Here is a 16153-nt window from a genome sequence, read left to right on the forward strand (position 1 = left end):
TTGGATATGGTTCAATAGGAAGTCCCTAGTTAATATAACGAATTTGCTAGTTGGTTATCTGCGATTGGCTGAAATTCTATTCAAAATTCAAAATTAATCAGTCACAAGGAATGCCTCTAAGTTAAGTTTTGGTTTGCTTATTTATGTAAGGGTTCCTGGTACAGAAACAACCCCAGACTAATGGTTTCTTGCTTATTTTGGCTTAACAGCTTGTTAATGATAGGTATGCAGTAATTTATGATAAAGAGGGAAAAAAAGATGAAGAGAAATATTAGGAATAGAAGTATTAGTAATGAAAAAAAGACATAATTAGATCAGGAATAAAGTATTAGTAATGAAAAAAGACATAATTAAATTAGGTGGAAATTAAAATAATAAAAGACTCTTAAGAACAACTTCATGTCAATAAATTTGAAAACTAAGGTGAAATAGAAAAATTCATAGAAAAATATAAATTGTTAATCTGAGCTAAGAATAAATATAAACCCTGAATAGATTATTAAAGAATTTAAACCACTGGTTAAGAAAGCACCAGGTCTGTAGATGTTTTACCAGGATAGCTTGCCCCAAAATTTAAGAATTAGGTAACTCCAGTTTTATGTACTTGAATAAACATTAACATCTCCAATTCATTTTATGAGGTTACTATAACTTGACACTAAAATGTAGTATCAGAAAAGAAAAGAAAAAAACAGGACAATAAAAGAGAAGAAAATTACAGGTCAATCTCACTCAAATATAAAAGTAGAAGTCCTAAACTAAATATTAGCAAGCTAAATTTGGCAATATAGAAAACAAAATCATGATATCATACAAAGTTGTCTCAGCATTAAAAGTCAATTTGTAATATTTACAACATTAATAAATTAAAAAGGGCAATGCATATAACAATTATACAAGGTACAGGAAAAGCAACCACTATTTATAATAAAAATTCTTAGAAAATTAGAAATATGTCTACAAAAAGTCTACAACAAATGTTCTCAGTGATAAGTGAAACATTAACAGTGTTAGCTTTATAATAAGGAGCACCAGAAGATGCCTACCAGCAGCAATATTCAACACTCTACTGGAGGAGTTCCAGCCCAAAGAATAAAACAGGAAAAAAATATACAGGTGAAAAAATTGGAGATGAAGAAAAGTCCCTTTTTTGGTACATGGTATGATTGTATATTCAGAAAAGTCTAAAATAAATATACATACAAATTACTCAAATTAAAACAAAGCTATAGCAAGCAAAACAGAATAGCACTGGCGTAAAAATGGACCCTAGACCAACAGAACAAAATAGAGAGCCCAGAAATAAACTCATGTGTATATGGCCAAATATTTGACAAGGGCACCAAAAATGCAAAATAGGGAAAGAATAGTCTCTTCAATAAATGGTTCTGGGTAAACTGGATATCCAAATGCAAAAGAATGGACTTGGATCTTTATCTTATACCATACACAAAAATTAAAATATATTAAAGTCTTAAATGTGAGACCTGAAACCATAAAACTTCTAGTAGAAGACATTGGGAAATGGCTCCTTGACATTGGTCCTGACAATGATTTTTTTGGATATGACCCCAAAAGACAGGTAACAAAAGCAACTATATCAAACTAAAAACTTCTGTGCAGCAAAGGAAACAATCAACAAAATGAAAAGGTAACCTATAGAATGGAATAAATATTTGCAAGCCCATATATCTAATAAGGCATTAATATCCAAAATATATAAGGAACTCATACAACTCAATAGCAAAGAAAAAAAAGGAAAAGGAAGAAAGAAAACAACTAAATTAAAAACCCCAATTAAAAATGGGAGAAGGACCTAAATAGATATTTTCCCAAAGAAAACATATAATTGTAAACAGGTATATGGAAAGGTGCTTAACGTTATTTACCATCAGGAAATGCACATTATGACCACAGTGAGATGTCATCTCACACCTGTTAGAATGGCTGTTATAAAAAGAGATAAGTATTGGTGAAGGTGTGGAGAAAAGAGAACCCTTGTATACTTTTGATGGGAGTGTAAATTAGTACAGCCATTATGGAAAACAGTATGGAGATTCTTCAGAAAAGTAGAAACAGAACTACCATATGATCCAGCAGTCTCACTTCTGGGTATATATACAAAGGAAATGAAATTAGCATCTTTAAAAATGTGCTGTATATGTACAATGGAACATTATTCAGCCATAAAAAAGAAGGAAATCCTACTATTTGTGTTAACACTGGTGAACCTGGAGTGCATTATGCTACATGGAGTAAGCCAGACATAGACAAATACTGTGTGAGCCCACTTGTATGTAGAATCTAAAAAAGCCTAATTCGTAAAAGTAGAGAGTAGAATGATGGTTGCCAGAGGCAGGGGTGGGGACAGAGTCTGGCTAGGGGAAGGGGTCAATGAGGGAAGGAAGGGGAGATTTGGTCAAAGGACACAAACTATCAGTTATAAGGTGAATAAGTTCTGGGGAATCTAATGTACACTGTGGTGACTATAGTTAATAATCATTGTATACTTGAAATTTGGTAAGAGAGATCTTTAAATGTTCTCACTGCAAGAAAAAGAGAGATAACTATATGAGGTGATAGTTGTGTTAATTAGCCTGATTGTGGTAATCATTTCACAATAGATATATACATCAAATCATCATGTTCTGCACCTTAAATGTATACAACTTTTATTTATCAATTATACCCCAATAAAGGTGGGGAAAAAAGATTTAATAGGCATTTCAGCTGACAACATATAGAAGTCAGTTACAACAGCAGGCAGTTTAAAAATGTAGTTTTTAGGAGATAACATTTACATGACAACACTAAAAAAGCTTTATTGGAAGGTATTAAATAAGTTATTAAAAATAATTAGATTTACCATGTCAAATGTATGGGAAGTCTCATTATCATAAAGATGTTTATTTTCTCCAAATTAATCTGTAAATTCAAGGTCTTTCTAATCCAACCCTGAAAGGGCTTTTCATGCAACTGGACAAGCTAATAAAAGGATAAGAGGCCAAGAATAACTTCAAGTACTCCTGATGAAGAAGAAAAATAATGTTGGGAGTCAGGAGAGGAAATTGCCCTACTAGATTAAGATTTATTATCAATAAAGCTCAGGTAATTAACATAGTGTTAACTGACTGATGATAAGCCAGTGGAATAAAGTGAGTCAGAAAGAGAGGTCTGTGTATGACAGAACTGGCAACCAGGGATCAGTGGGGATCTTCTGTTGAATACTCAATTGATTATTCATTTGGGAAAGAATAAAAATGGATTTCTAAATGGTATCATACACAAAGTCAATGTTCATAGTACTGAGGTTTTTAAAAATCACGTTATAAAACAACATTCTTCATATGATTTCATTTTTGTAGAAAGAAATAAGAGTATATGTGATTATATATTTTGAGAAAAGACCTAGAAGATATCAAAAATCGAAGTGACAGAGGGTGTCTGGGTGGTCGGATTGTTGATTCATTTCTCTTTACACCTTTTTTTGTCTAGATTTTAAAAAATACATTGAGTCTATGTTACTTTTAATTAGGAAAAAAATTTTTTTACTTTGAATTTTTTTTAACTATTGTTGTCTATTCTTTTAGATTAAATTTAGCATTATTTTTTGCAGCTTCCAAACTGCCTCCTCCCCTTACACACATAAAAAATAACAGTTTCATTGTGATATTTGACTGGAATTGTCTGGTGCATAATAGGCACTCGGTACATATTTGTTAAACAAATAAATTTGGGAACAATTCACATCTTTCTGATGGTTAGCCCTTCCAGTTGAGAACATGGTATATTAATCTTTTTAAGACCTTTTCCTAATTAATTATGAAAGCTTTGTAATTTTTTAATGCAGATCCCACACATTTATACAATTAATGATTTCTAAAATTATATCATCTTTTCATTTTCCCCCATATTGAGTCAAACCCTTGAGTATCATTTTATTTTATTTTATCTTATTTATTTTTTTTTAAATTTTATTTTTAGAGACAGAGTCTTGCTCTGTCGCCCAGGCTGGAGTGCAGTGGCGCGATCTCGGCTCACTGCAACCTCTGCCTCCTGGGTTCTAGCAATTCTCCTGCCTCAGCCTCCTGAGTAGCTGGGATTACAGGCACATGCTGCCACACCCGGCTAATTTTTTGTATTTTAGTAGAGATGGGGTTTCACTGTGTTGCTCAGGCTGGTCTCAAACTCTTGAGCTCAGGCAATCCACTTGCCTCAGCCTCTCAAAGTGCTAGAATTACAGGCATGAGCCACCGCGCCCGGCTGAGTATCTTTAATGTCAGACCTAGGAGTCAGAAAGATGACTTTAACGTAGAAAAACATGCCCTGTTTAGTAAGGTTAAGGACCTGGGTTTATTTAGCTTAGAATAAATGACTAAATTGAAACTGAATACCTATCTTCAAGCATTTGGTAGTGGCCAGCTTTCCTTTAGCTCTGCCGAAGACACACAAAAAAGAAATTCAACTGAAGTGTGAGGAATTTAGATTAAAGATTGCAAACTGACAATATAAAGCTACACTGGCTCTCAGAGACATATTATTTGGACCACACAATATATTTTAAAAGTTTGAATTGTTTGCAAAGTTAAAATTTGAAGAGATTTCACATAAAAACTTGGATTTTCAGCTTTTCTGGTACCCCTATGCCCCAGTTTCCGATGGTTTTGAAAATCACTGCTGTCCCCTTTAAACAAGCCCTGAGCTCTCTCCAGTTTTCCAGTCAGAACCCAGCCCTTTTCCTGTTACCTGTCTTACCCCTTAGGCATTAAGTTTGCAACCTCAGTTCACATAAAGGACAGATAAAGTGGCACACAGGTAGGTATAGCATCTTCTCACTCAGCATTTTGGTGTTGTTTTTAAAAGATGGTTTTAATGTGGTCCTGGCTGACAAACAGGAAATGAACTAGGAGACTTCCCAAGGTTGTTTCTTGTCCTTTCGGTCCATGATCCTGTTAGAATAGTCCAGTGGTTCGTGAACTCTTTTTCTCATTGCACATGATCTAGAATCTCAGAGTTGAAATGGATTCCCTGCAAGACAGGGAGGCCACAGAGGATATGCTTCATCTGGTGTTCCTCTGTAGGCACAGGAAATTTGAAATCTATTGCAGAGGGGCCTGCTTGAACAGCTAATAGTTCAAACAACCAGCTACCTCATTTAGAGGGCTTATTAAAAATCTGTTTCTTTTATGTATAGTTATTTAAAGATGAGTGAAGCGTTTTAAAAAGAACTTTGAGTTTTATAAGTACATAGTATTATATTATTCTTATCATTATGCATGGCCTGGCAGAGTTATGATTGTGGGAACCATAGTTTTGAATATCATTTCATCTATGCTTGCGTGTTATCCAAACACGGTTTTCATATTTAATGTTAAGGGCCTTTTTTTAAATAAACAAAAAAGTGGGAAAGCAATATGGGGAAGAAATCCGAAGTGATAATTTCTCAATTTGTTTTATTCTAATTTTTGTCTGCTCTGAAAAGGCTTATTCCATGTTAACAATCTCTGATGGATCCCATAGAAAATGAAATTCGTAGCACATGTGTCCTCTGGCATTACCTACAAAGTCAAAACGGTGACAGGTAGAAAATGTGTGTTTTTTTCTAAATAAATTTGGCTCCAAAGAATTATTTTATAAATAATGATTTTGTTCACAGTTTTTTTTTTTTTCATGAAACATTTCATGCTCCATTTGTTTTGGCATCAAATAGTCATAGCTTTATTGTGACTCAGAGTCTAGTACTGTCCTTATTTAGGGACATGAAATGTTATCTCAAGGGAACCTTTTTGGAATCTCTAAATGTCTTGGATAATAAGTGAAATTTTTAGCCTGGGATCAAATATTCCACTTACCCACCCAAATTGTTTCCCAGTTGTGGTCTTAGACTAGGATCCTGTATGTATATTCCTAAACTTGGGACAGGACTCTTGGTTTTCAGTTCCCACAGAACAACCCCTTTCTCCAACCCCATCCATCACCAGCAATAGAGGAGGTCACACTTGGACCCATAACATGTTTCCAAAGGCCCCATCAAGGCTTTTTCACAGGCCCCATCTCATACTTAGTCTCCCTTCGTGTTTGAAGTGACAGCATCAAACTCATGATTTCCCTACCCTTTCTACCCTAGGCCTTTTGATAAGGACAAGGTGCAACTTTCTGAGTGACACAGTTTGGGATGTAATGAGTTACAACTTCATTTTTCCTTAATGAAATAGCTTGAAAGCACACATATTCTTCATCTTTTTTTTTTTTTTTTTTTTTTTTTTTTTTTTTTTTGAGATGGAGTCTCACTCTGTTGCCTAGGCTGGAGTGCAGTGCTGTGATCTCAGCTCACTGCAAGCTCTGCCTCCCAGGTTCAAACGATTCTCCTGCCTCAGCCTCCCAAGTAGCTGGGACTACAGGCACGTGCCACCACGCCTGGCTAATTTTTTGATTTTAGTGGAGACAGGGTTTCACCGTGTGAGCCAGGATGGTCTCGATCTCCTGACCTCGTGATCTGCCCACCTTGGCCTCCCAAAGTGCTGGGATTACAGGCGTGAGCCACTGTGCCTAGCCTCTTCATCTTTTAAATATGTTATATGTTCCTAGTCTAGTCTAATACCCAAGATACTGTCAGTACTCAGTTGGTATCCGCCTCTTTCTTCCTATCCTCTTATTAAATCACAACCAAGCTTGAGAACTGACTCATGACTTCAGACTGGAAACAGTCACATGTCTGAACTGGCGTGCAATGCAGAGCTGCTTCCGGGTTAGCACACAGTAATCTGATTGTGACAAAGTGCCCTTTCTTAAAGCAAATATCAGACCACTATCCAACCTACATAAGTAAGCTTATCTTCACCAAAATTTTAACTATCTACAAATCCATAATTTGATTTCTTTGAAATTATCATTAGGACCAAATTTTCAAGTCATCTGTATGCCAGTCTTTGAATTGTCATTATAGCTTTAGTTTGAACCTGTAATTTCCTATAGCAGTTAAAGGAGAAGTCAAAATTAATAAATGGCTGGCATTTTAAAAGAGCATACAGGTTGAAATTTTGTGTTTAGGCAACTGAGGTTAAAAAAAAATAGCTTAGCTGGGTGCAGTGGCTCACACCTGTAATCTCAGCATTTTGGGAGGTCCAAGCAGCAGGATCGCTTGAGCCCAGGAGTTCAATACTAACCTTGGCAACATAGGGGGACCATGTCTCTAAAAATAATTTTAAAACTTAGATGAGTGTGGTAGCATGCACCTGTGGTCCCAGCTACTCAGGAGGTTGAAGTGAGAGAATCACCTGAGCCCAGGAGGTTGAGGCTGCAGTGAATTGTGATTGTGCCACTGCACTCCAGCCTGGCAAGACCCTGTCAAAAAAAAAAAATTCAAATGTAGAGTGGGGTTGTTCTATAACACAACTAGCCTGATCTCTTTAAAAGTTCAGAGTTCTTTTTTTAAAAGGTAAAGGGAGATTATTTTAGATTAAAAGAGATATAAGCAAATATATCTCTTAAAATCCATGATCTTTGGTTGGATCCGATTCAAGGGAAAATCAGATCAGTGATACACATTTTGGGACAATGGAGAAATTTGAATATAGGCTGGTTATTTGATCGGTAATGTCATACTCAGTTGTAATAATAGTGTCGTGGTGATGAAGGAGAATTTCCTTATAGTTTGAGAGCTATCCTCACATGTTTAGGAGTAAGGTTTCATGATGTCTACTTTGAAGCAGTTTAGAAAATATGTGTATGAAATACGGCAAAATATTAACTGTTACTGAATCTAGATGGTGGGTTTTGGGACGTTCATGACATTATTTTTCTACTTTTCTGAATGTTTGAAATGTTTCAGATTGTGTGAGTGATGATAATAATGAAGGAGTCATCTCAGGGAGAGAAGTACTGAGGGGCATCATAGGTCTTCCTGAGCCCGCCTTGTAGTTTGGGAGAAGGCTTTGCTGGAAGAGAGCCACACAGGTGGTGGGTGGGGTCCACAATGAAGTGGAATTCACCTGCCCGGAGGTTCTGATGGCTCACCAAGCCACACAGAGGCATTTTCCCAGGCTCGTCCATGAATGGTCTCGTAATAGCTGTGGGAGAGGGCTTCCCACTGTTATGCAGCAGACCACAGACTCCCGTTGGCAGCTGTGGGGAAGCTCAAGTCGCCTTGGCTATGAATCTCCTGGAAAACAAGTGAGGCTGGATAGTTTTACAGTAAAATCTCTCATTGAATATTTGCTCTCAGTGTCTTGGAACTGTGAACTGTAACAACCCAAATAAATGACCACTCCCTTAAAACCATTTCTCATTGGAGCACGGTACTACTTGAAACTAATCTACTGCCTTGCTAAGCCAAGATGGAATTTGTTCAACTCATATTTGAGTTTTTTTGTCGTAATTTTTGCCTTTTTGTTTATGAAGACTGCAAATTTCTAGTAGAGCCATTTTGGAGCAGCTTATTTTAGACAGAATATGAAATAAAATAGTAGCAGGACTCTGGTTTGTCCTTTCTTTCTCTCATATGCATTACTGACCACCTCTCCATTTTTTTTTAGAGACCTAATAGTTTTTGATGAACAACTTAGGTAAGCCAGAAGAAAGTTAGTGTGATAACAAGTAATCATTTGAGGCTTCATTGCCGCTTTAGAGGTTGTTTGTAGAAGGATAAGGAGAAGTGCAACAGCTTTTTACGACATACAGAGAGCAAATGGTGGCACAAGAACTGGAGACTTTTTGGGCTGCTTGGAGGCCAGGGGAGAAGATGGGATCTTGCTGATACTAGATGATTGTGTTACATTAAGCAATTCAGAAATATCAATTGTTTCTGGAAATGCACATACCCGCAGACACCTGGTGGTAAGATGTTTCTATTGCAAAGCTTTTTCTTCCTCTAATCCAAGTCCCTTCTTGTGTCTAAAGACAGTCTTCTCAGATTTAGGAACACCACAATCGCCAGCAAGAAAACAGGCATACTGAAATGTGATTTACAAGTGCCTCATAATATTAATACCATCATCCAGTAGTTTTCAAATGAAAAGATGATCACTTTATGATTTCCATTTGCTCTGCTGACTCGGGTTTTCTGCATTTAAAGCACCAGCATAGCGAGCTGGGAGCTGGTGCCCCAAGTAGGAAAAGCAAAAGGCCTCTTGGATCCTTTGCCAAATTGCTGTTTAGCTTTAAAGGGTAGTGGAGCTTTGCTTTAGCCCTGGGTTAGTACAAAATTTCAGTGGCCTCCTGAACTCTGTGAAGTCGATTTCATTAAAAGCAAAGATAAGAGTGTATCTTTATCATTGCCTGTTATCTATGAATAAATGAAATACATCTTTCTAAGCATTTCAGTGCAGTATGTTTCAAGCAGCAATAATTTGTTTATAGATCAAATTTAGTTTGCCATAAGAACTGACATAGTACCTTTTGTGTTTAATCTCTCCTTAAGTTTCTCTTTAAACAAAGTTTCATATGACCAGTGGAATTTGGATTAAGCAGGTGCAAATCTTTTTTACATGTTTAACTTGCTGTTTCTCTTGTAGGTGCCATTTGGGCAGGTTTTCCATTGAAACCACTAATAACAAGATGCTATTTAGAAATGATTCCTTTTAACTTAATTCTGTCCTAGGGTGGGAGATGTAGGGGTCAAAGTTTCAATAAACTCATTTCTCCTACTAATTTCAGTAACAAATCACTTGAAATCTGCCTTATACTGCTTTCTTTTTCTAAAGGGGAAGGTGTCATATTGAGACTTGATTGTTCAGCAGTCCAAATAGGATTTAGTTCTCACTCAAGTAGTATCTTCAGATACCAGGCTTCCTGGACTCAAAACTGTAGCTTTCATGATCAACTTCAGATTTTGCCCCTTCCTGATAATAACATGTTTTTTTTTAAGATGGGGTCTTGCTTTGTTGCCCAGCCTGGAGTACAGTGGTGATCATAGCTCACTGCAGCCTTGAAGTCCTGAGCTCAAGCAATCCTCCTGCCTCAGCCACCTGAGCAGCTGGGACTACAGGCATGTACCACCATGCCCAGCTAATGTTTTTTTGTATTTTTTTTAAGGAGATGGGGTCTCAGTATGTTTCCCAACCTGGTCTCGAGCTCCTGGCCTCAAGCAGTCCTCCCACTTTGGCCCCTCAAAGTACTGAGATTACAGGCATGAGCACCACACTGGGCCTGATAATAACATTTTATTGCTAAAGATTTTGCATAGGAAGAAGATTTTTGAAATTTTGAACATGCCTCCTGAATCTTAATCACTTAGAGCTATAGATCAGCAAAGGTAGAATAACTTAGATATTATACTTATTTTTCTCAGTTCTTTGGAAGACTTGCATTATAAATTAATACTTGAAAAGTACTTTTAAATTTTGCTATATGTGTTTGTGAGTCGCAAATTGTTAAGGATTCCACTTCTTCCCTCAGCAGTTGGACAAATAAACAGATGTAGAAATGGCTTCCATTCTCTCAGTGACCTAAGAAATAACATATTTGTTTTAAAGCACTCAGAGTAATGTCAGTGGCGTGTATATTTTGTTTGACATTTTAAGCAGAAGAAAGCCACATGACTGAAATGCAATCTATTTTCAAGTGTGTTAGGAAAAAATATATTTTATCTCAGCAAATCCGGAGATTATCCTTTCATAGATGTCACTGTTCTTGCACAATCTGCATGACTAAAGCAATTGTTCTGTCAGAGCCATCACTCGTTTAGACAGCATCAAGTCTGCGGTCACTCATGTCCTGGGTCTTTCTACAGGAGTGTCGGAAGGATACTGAATATGAAAGTGGGAACTTCTTTAATTGTATTCTTTGTATAAGTTATTTCAGACCAACCATAGTCATGGACTTTGGAGAATCTGATGGTCCTAGAGATTACTTCCTGCAATTCTTGGCCGCTCCAGTTTGACAGAGGGGGACCCTCACCCCGCTCTGATAGAGTTTTTGCTTCTGATTCTTCTACCAAATAACTTGACTGCTGATTGTGATAACCAGGAACAGTTTTGCTATGATTTCAGGAAAATCATCAACAAAGTAGTTTATATCCAGAGGGAAGCCAGAAGAGAAGAGAAAGGGAGAGAGGAAGGAATTAAGCTGGCACTTTCTGTGAATCATCTGAAAATCTGTTGCCACCCTATAAAATGAATGATAGTGTCTCCATTTTCATAGATGGCATTTACTTTTCTGGATCAGGCTTCTTTCGTGTAACATTATGTTTGTGAGGTGTATTTCTGTTATTACCTGTAACTGTAGCTCATTCATTTTTAGAGGCACTATAGTATTTCAGTGTGTGACTATATCCCCATTAAAAAATTGGCTGTTGATGGATATTTGCATTGGTTCCAGGTTGAGACTATTGTGAAGAGTGCCATTGTGAACACTGTATGTTCATGCCTAAGTTCAGCTTTAGATACTCAAGCATTTTTTTCAAAGTGGCTGTACCAATTTGTACTCCTGCCAGCAGCGTGTGAGAATTCCAGTTGTCCTACATTCTTGCCAACACTTTATGCTCTGTCTCTTTCACTGAGGCCACTCTGGGGAGTTGGAGAAGTTATTTTTTTTACTCATGTCATATTTCTTGTCATCTCATTCTATATAAAGATTTTGACATACTTGAATTAATTTATTTACAGGCAAAATACATCCATGTTCAAATAGGTATGAACTGCTTCCTTTTATGAGCTAATAAGCAGTGAGTATGAGAAGGTGGCTAAGATCTATTCACAAGCTCCAACTGAATTATCCCATCTGAAAGTACGTTAGACCTCATTTATTTTGTTTTACAGTTGAAGTAACTGAGGCACTTCAGGGACTAGGGACTATGCCAGGCATCATAGTCAGGCCTCCTGGAAGAGGCAAGATAGCAATGTTCACCCTTGCCTCTCAAGAGAAGCCCTCTATTAATGCCTTTATTCTTTCATTTACTAATTATTATTATTTTAGATAGAGTCTCGCTCTGTCACCCAGGCTGGAGTGCAGTGATCTTAGCTCACTACAACCTCTACTTCCCAGGTTCAAACGATTCTTCTGCCTCAGCCTCCTGAGTAGCTGGGATTACAGGTGCCCACCACCTCGCCCGGCTAGTTTTTGTATTTTTAATAGAGACAGGGTTTCACCATGTTGGCCAGGCTGGTCTCGAACTCCTGACCTCAAGTGATCCACCTGCCTTGGCCTCCCGAAGTGTTGGGATTGCAGGCGTGAGTCACTACACCCGGCTTCATTTGCTAAATAACTATTGAATGTGTCTTATATGGCAGGCACTGGGCTGAACCCCAGAGATTTAGTGGCAAACAAACTTTTAACTTAGTGATGTTCCCTTTCACTTTACAGGTTATGGCTTTCAAATCACAGCCTATTTCCTCAAGAGAGGGATACGCCTTCGCTGCATCAGGAGCACACAGAATGATGGTAAGAAGCCAATTTCTTGGTTTGTCAGACATTTCACACAATCTGCTTGCCCTAGATAGAGAAGGGATGAAAATTAAGGAATGGAGGGTCCCACTTGCTTCATTGCCTTGATGTCTTGAGTGTGTCCGAAAGTTTGTGATTTCTTTCCTCCCACCTTGTACTGTGTTTACTGCCTCTCTGAGAACAGGGAGCTGGGCCTCATCATGCTTTCCTTTCCTGATGCATCTCAGCACTTTCTTTGAGTTTTCAGAGTGACTCAACACAGTGGAACTATGAATCACTTCAGTATTGTCTGTGCACACCAAGGCCCTGGCATATGGAGCAGGTGTGTACACAAGAAAGCTCTTTCCCAGCCCAGAGCTCTCAGAGCTTTCCCTAGGTGTGCGATGAGGCCACTTTCCCCCATCACTTCCCCAAGTCTAGATGTCCACTAAGGATATGATTTCAAACTTGTCCAGCCAGCAACAGTAAAGTCAGAAGCTAATGATCATTCTCCAGGTTGATCTTAGCACTGGAAAGAAAATTTAGGTCACCTTCTGTGGACAATTTCAGTATATATATAAGATATGATATAGGAACTTTAGAGGCCGGGCGCGGTGGCTCATGCCTGTAATCCCAGCACTTTGGGAGGCCGAGGCGGGTGGATCACGAGGTCAGGAGATCGAGACCATCCTGGCTAACAAGGTGAAACCCCGTCTCTACTAAAAATACAAAAATTAGCCGGGCGTGGTGGCGGGCCCCTGTAGTCCCAGCTACTCAGGAGGCTGAGGCAAGAGAATGGCATGAACCCAGGAGGCGGAGCTTGCAGTGAGCCGAGATTGCGCCACTGCACTCCAGCCTGGGCGACAGAGCGAGACTCCGTCTCAAAAAAAAAAAAAAAAAAAAAAAAAAAAAAGATATAGGAACTTTAAAAAATTAACGTATAGAGGCTTGCTGTGGAATCTTCATGATTATCTGCATTTTCTTAACTGTAAACTCTGCTTGAATATATTATTCTCTTTTTTGCTATTACTTGTTTGTTTTTGAGACAAGGTCTCACTCTGTCACTCAGGCTGGAGTACAGTGGTACAATCATGGCTCACTGCAGCCTTAGCCTCCTAGGCTCAAATGATCCTTCCACCTCAGCCTCCTAAGTAGCTGGGACCACAGGTGTGTGCCACCATGCCTGGCTTTTTTTTTTTCTTTTTTAATTTTTGGTAGAGAAGGGGTCTCACTATGTTGCAGCTGGTCTCAAACTCCTGGGGTCAAGCTGTACTCCCGCCTTGGCCTCCCAAGGTGCTGGGATTACAGGCATGTGCCAACACGCGCAGCCTTAGATATATTGCTTTCTTAACAGGCCCTTCCACTTTGTTCAACTCTCTAGTAAAATAAGTCAGCTAACCTTGTACTTGTACCCTTTATGGTAAGGACTATCATTGCCTAAATATTTAATTAAATATTAAAATAGTACAACTCTCAATAATGACCTAAACAGAGCAAAAGGGTGCAGAAGTTGCTTTCTGTTAATACCTGGCAGCACCAAAATGTTTAAAATCTGCCATTCTAACATTGTTACTTTTCAGAGGAAGAAATGCACATATGGAGGAATTATTTGATAGAACTGATAATTTTGAATTCCAGTTCTGATCCACTAATGAACTGTTGTATTTCAATTTTATGATTTTTTTGGGGGGGAAGGTGGACAAATAATGAGTTCTGTGGCTCAGTTTCTCTCCCATAAAATGATAAAAAGGCTATATACCATTTATCTCAATAAGATCTTTTAAGAACTAATGAATAAATATTAATTGCTTTGCTAATTTTGTTCTTCTGGCTTTTCAAAGTCCATCTCTAGTCACCTAGGCAGATATCATATGCCCACATGGGGTCAAAGTTGAAAAACACCTGAAATGGGGGCTTTCCTCATGAGGAAGACTAATTGGGAGTGAGACCAGAACTAACAGGTTAATCCGTAATCATGGAGGGCTTTGAATATTGAGCACTGGGGAGCCATGGTAGGTTTTTGAGCAGGATGAGTGGAGCTCTTTTTTAAGAACTGTTAACCTGCTATTCTGAATAGGATAACTTGGAATAGGGAGAGTGACTGCCAAGGAGACAGCAGTGGTTGACGGGATAAGGAGAGAGCTGTTACTGGAACAACAACTCGTTGGGCCTCTTGGGATCATTTAAGCTAGTCTAGTAGTGTAAGGTATTAACATGTTTAAATTCTGTGTCCATGTAATTGACACCTTCTTGCTTGGCTTCCAAGCGGTGCATCAAATTGAGATACCTTATTACCTCAGTCATTGCCATCATGTGCAGTGTACCTAAAAGGCTTTAGTCACCTGATTCATGATGTCTATCTTTAAAAACAAATTGGTCTCTGGTAAGAGGGAAGCTTTCTTTGTTAGAAAAATGACTTAATTTCTATCACAAATATCAGACATGTGTATCATAAAAATGTTCAAGCAGTACAACCCACCTGGAACATACACTGTTGGCATCAGCTCAGCATCACTCCAGACATCACGCCTGGGTAGCTGGAGGCTGGCGAAGAAATGGATGGATGGACAGACAGATGAGAGAAGGAAAAATCCAGATGTCATTACCATCTTGCCTTCCTTTCATTGAATGCCGAGGAGTCCAGTTCAGTGATTCATTCAGTCTTTCCCAATGGGAAGTCAGTGGTTTTGTTTTAAGAAGCAGCAATAATAGATGAGTATGAGTATGGTGTAATTTTACCATCTTTATTGTATATTTAACCATTTTCTTAATAGTTGGATCATTAATTCCTAAGAGAAGCTGCTGTTTTCCCAGCCTACTTCAGATTAGTAGTTTGCCCTCCAGGGTCGGGGACCTCTCTAAGACTAGCTAACCAAGGAGATGATAAGTAAGTAACTAGGAAATACATTGATAGGTCACATTTTTAGATTTTATCTAATATTCTTCCTCTTCCTCTAAAGTCTTACATGCTCATTTTGAAAACATTGATCCTATTTTCCAAATAGGAGTTCTAATCAGAAAACAGCTGACTGACCCAGAGGGGAGGCTGCAGAGGTTCTGCCTGGGGGTTTCCTGCAATGTAATGGTCCCGGGGCGCAGGTGGACCAATTTGCAGCCTTGTCAGCTCTCCTTAGAGCTTTGCGCTCACCCTGCCCTATTGACGGCAAACACTGAAAGGATGGGAGGAGAGAAGAGACGTGTGTTTTATATGGATGTGCATATTGCAGTAACTTAAAATGAACAAAAATCTGGAACAACCTTTCTGTGTTTATAGTTTTTTGACACCTTTAAACTTGTTTTTCTTCATTTTATACAGAACTCTGTGTATTCCCTGACAGATTTGTGGTTTGTGTCAGTCAGCTTGCATTCAGTCGTGATCTTTTAGCAAATCAGAATGAAGATTTGGTGAGTATGAAAAAATTCTATAAACAAATAAGTCTGCTTAAATGCTGAGTTACTGTAAAAAATAGAAAAAAAGAATTGTCTGCTGTTGTCATTCAGCTGATGAGCACCCAACACATGTTTTAAGGGAACAAAAAGCCCTACCTGTTTTACATGGTAATATCAACTAATTCATGCATTGTTCGTCTTTTCCTGAAGACCATTTTAATCAGCAGTACCTTTTCCATATCAATTGTAAATGAGAAAGCAACACATCACAAAAGCTGTGATGGTGCTTATGATAGTGTTTAAATGAAATAAAGAAAAGTCTTTAAGCGAAATGAGCAAAATCCACATGTTTCCACTGAAGGCTTTCATTGGGGTCAGTGGCTTTTAAATTTTATTCCATGGT

General features: G+C 38.1%; 1 protein-coding gene across 1 annotated transcript in view; it reads left to right on the plus strand.

The window, feature by feature from the left end:
* Positions 1–16153, plus strand: part of SLX4IP (SLX4 interacting protein) — a 188788-nt gene that overhangs the window by 150325 nt on the left and 22310 nt on the right. Inside the window, exons 5-6 of the mRNA XM_003252722.2 lie at positions 12301–12378; positions 15677–15765. Coding sequence (XP_003252770.2) covers positions 12301–12378; positions 15677–15765 — 167 coding nt within the window. The remainder of the gene's footprint in view (positions 1–12300; positions 12379–15676; positions 15766–16153) is intronic.

Source organism: Nomascus leucogenys, chromosome 11 (assembly GCF_006542625.1).
Source record: "Nomascus leucogenys isolate Asia chromosome 11, Asia_NLE_v1, whole genome shotgun sequence".
In the NCBI taxonomy this organism is placed as follows: domain Eukaryota; kingdom Metazoa; phylum Chordata; class Mammalia; order Primates; family Hylobatidae; genus Nomascus; species Nomascus leucogenys.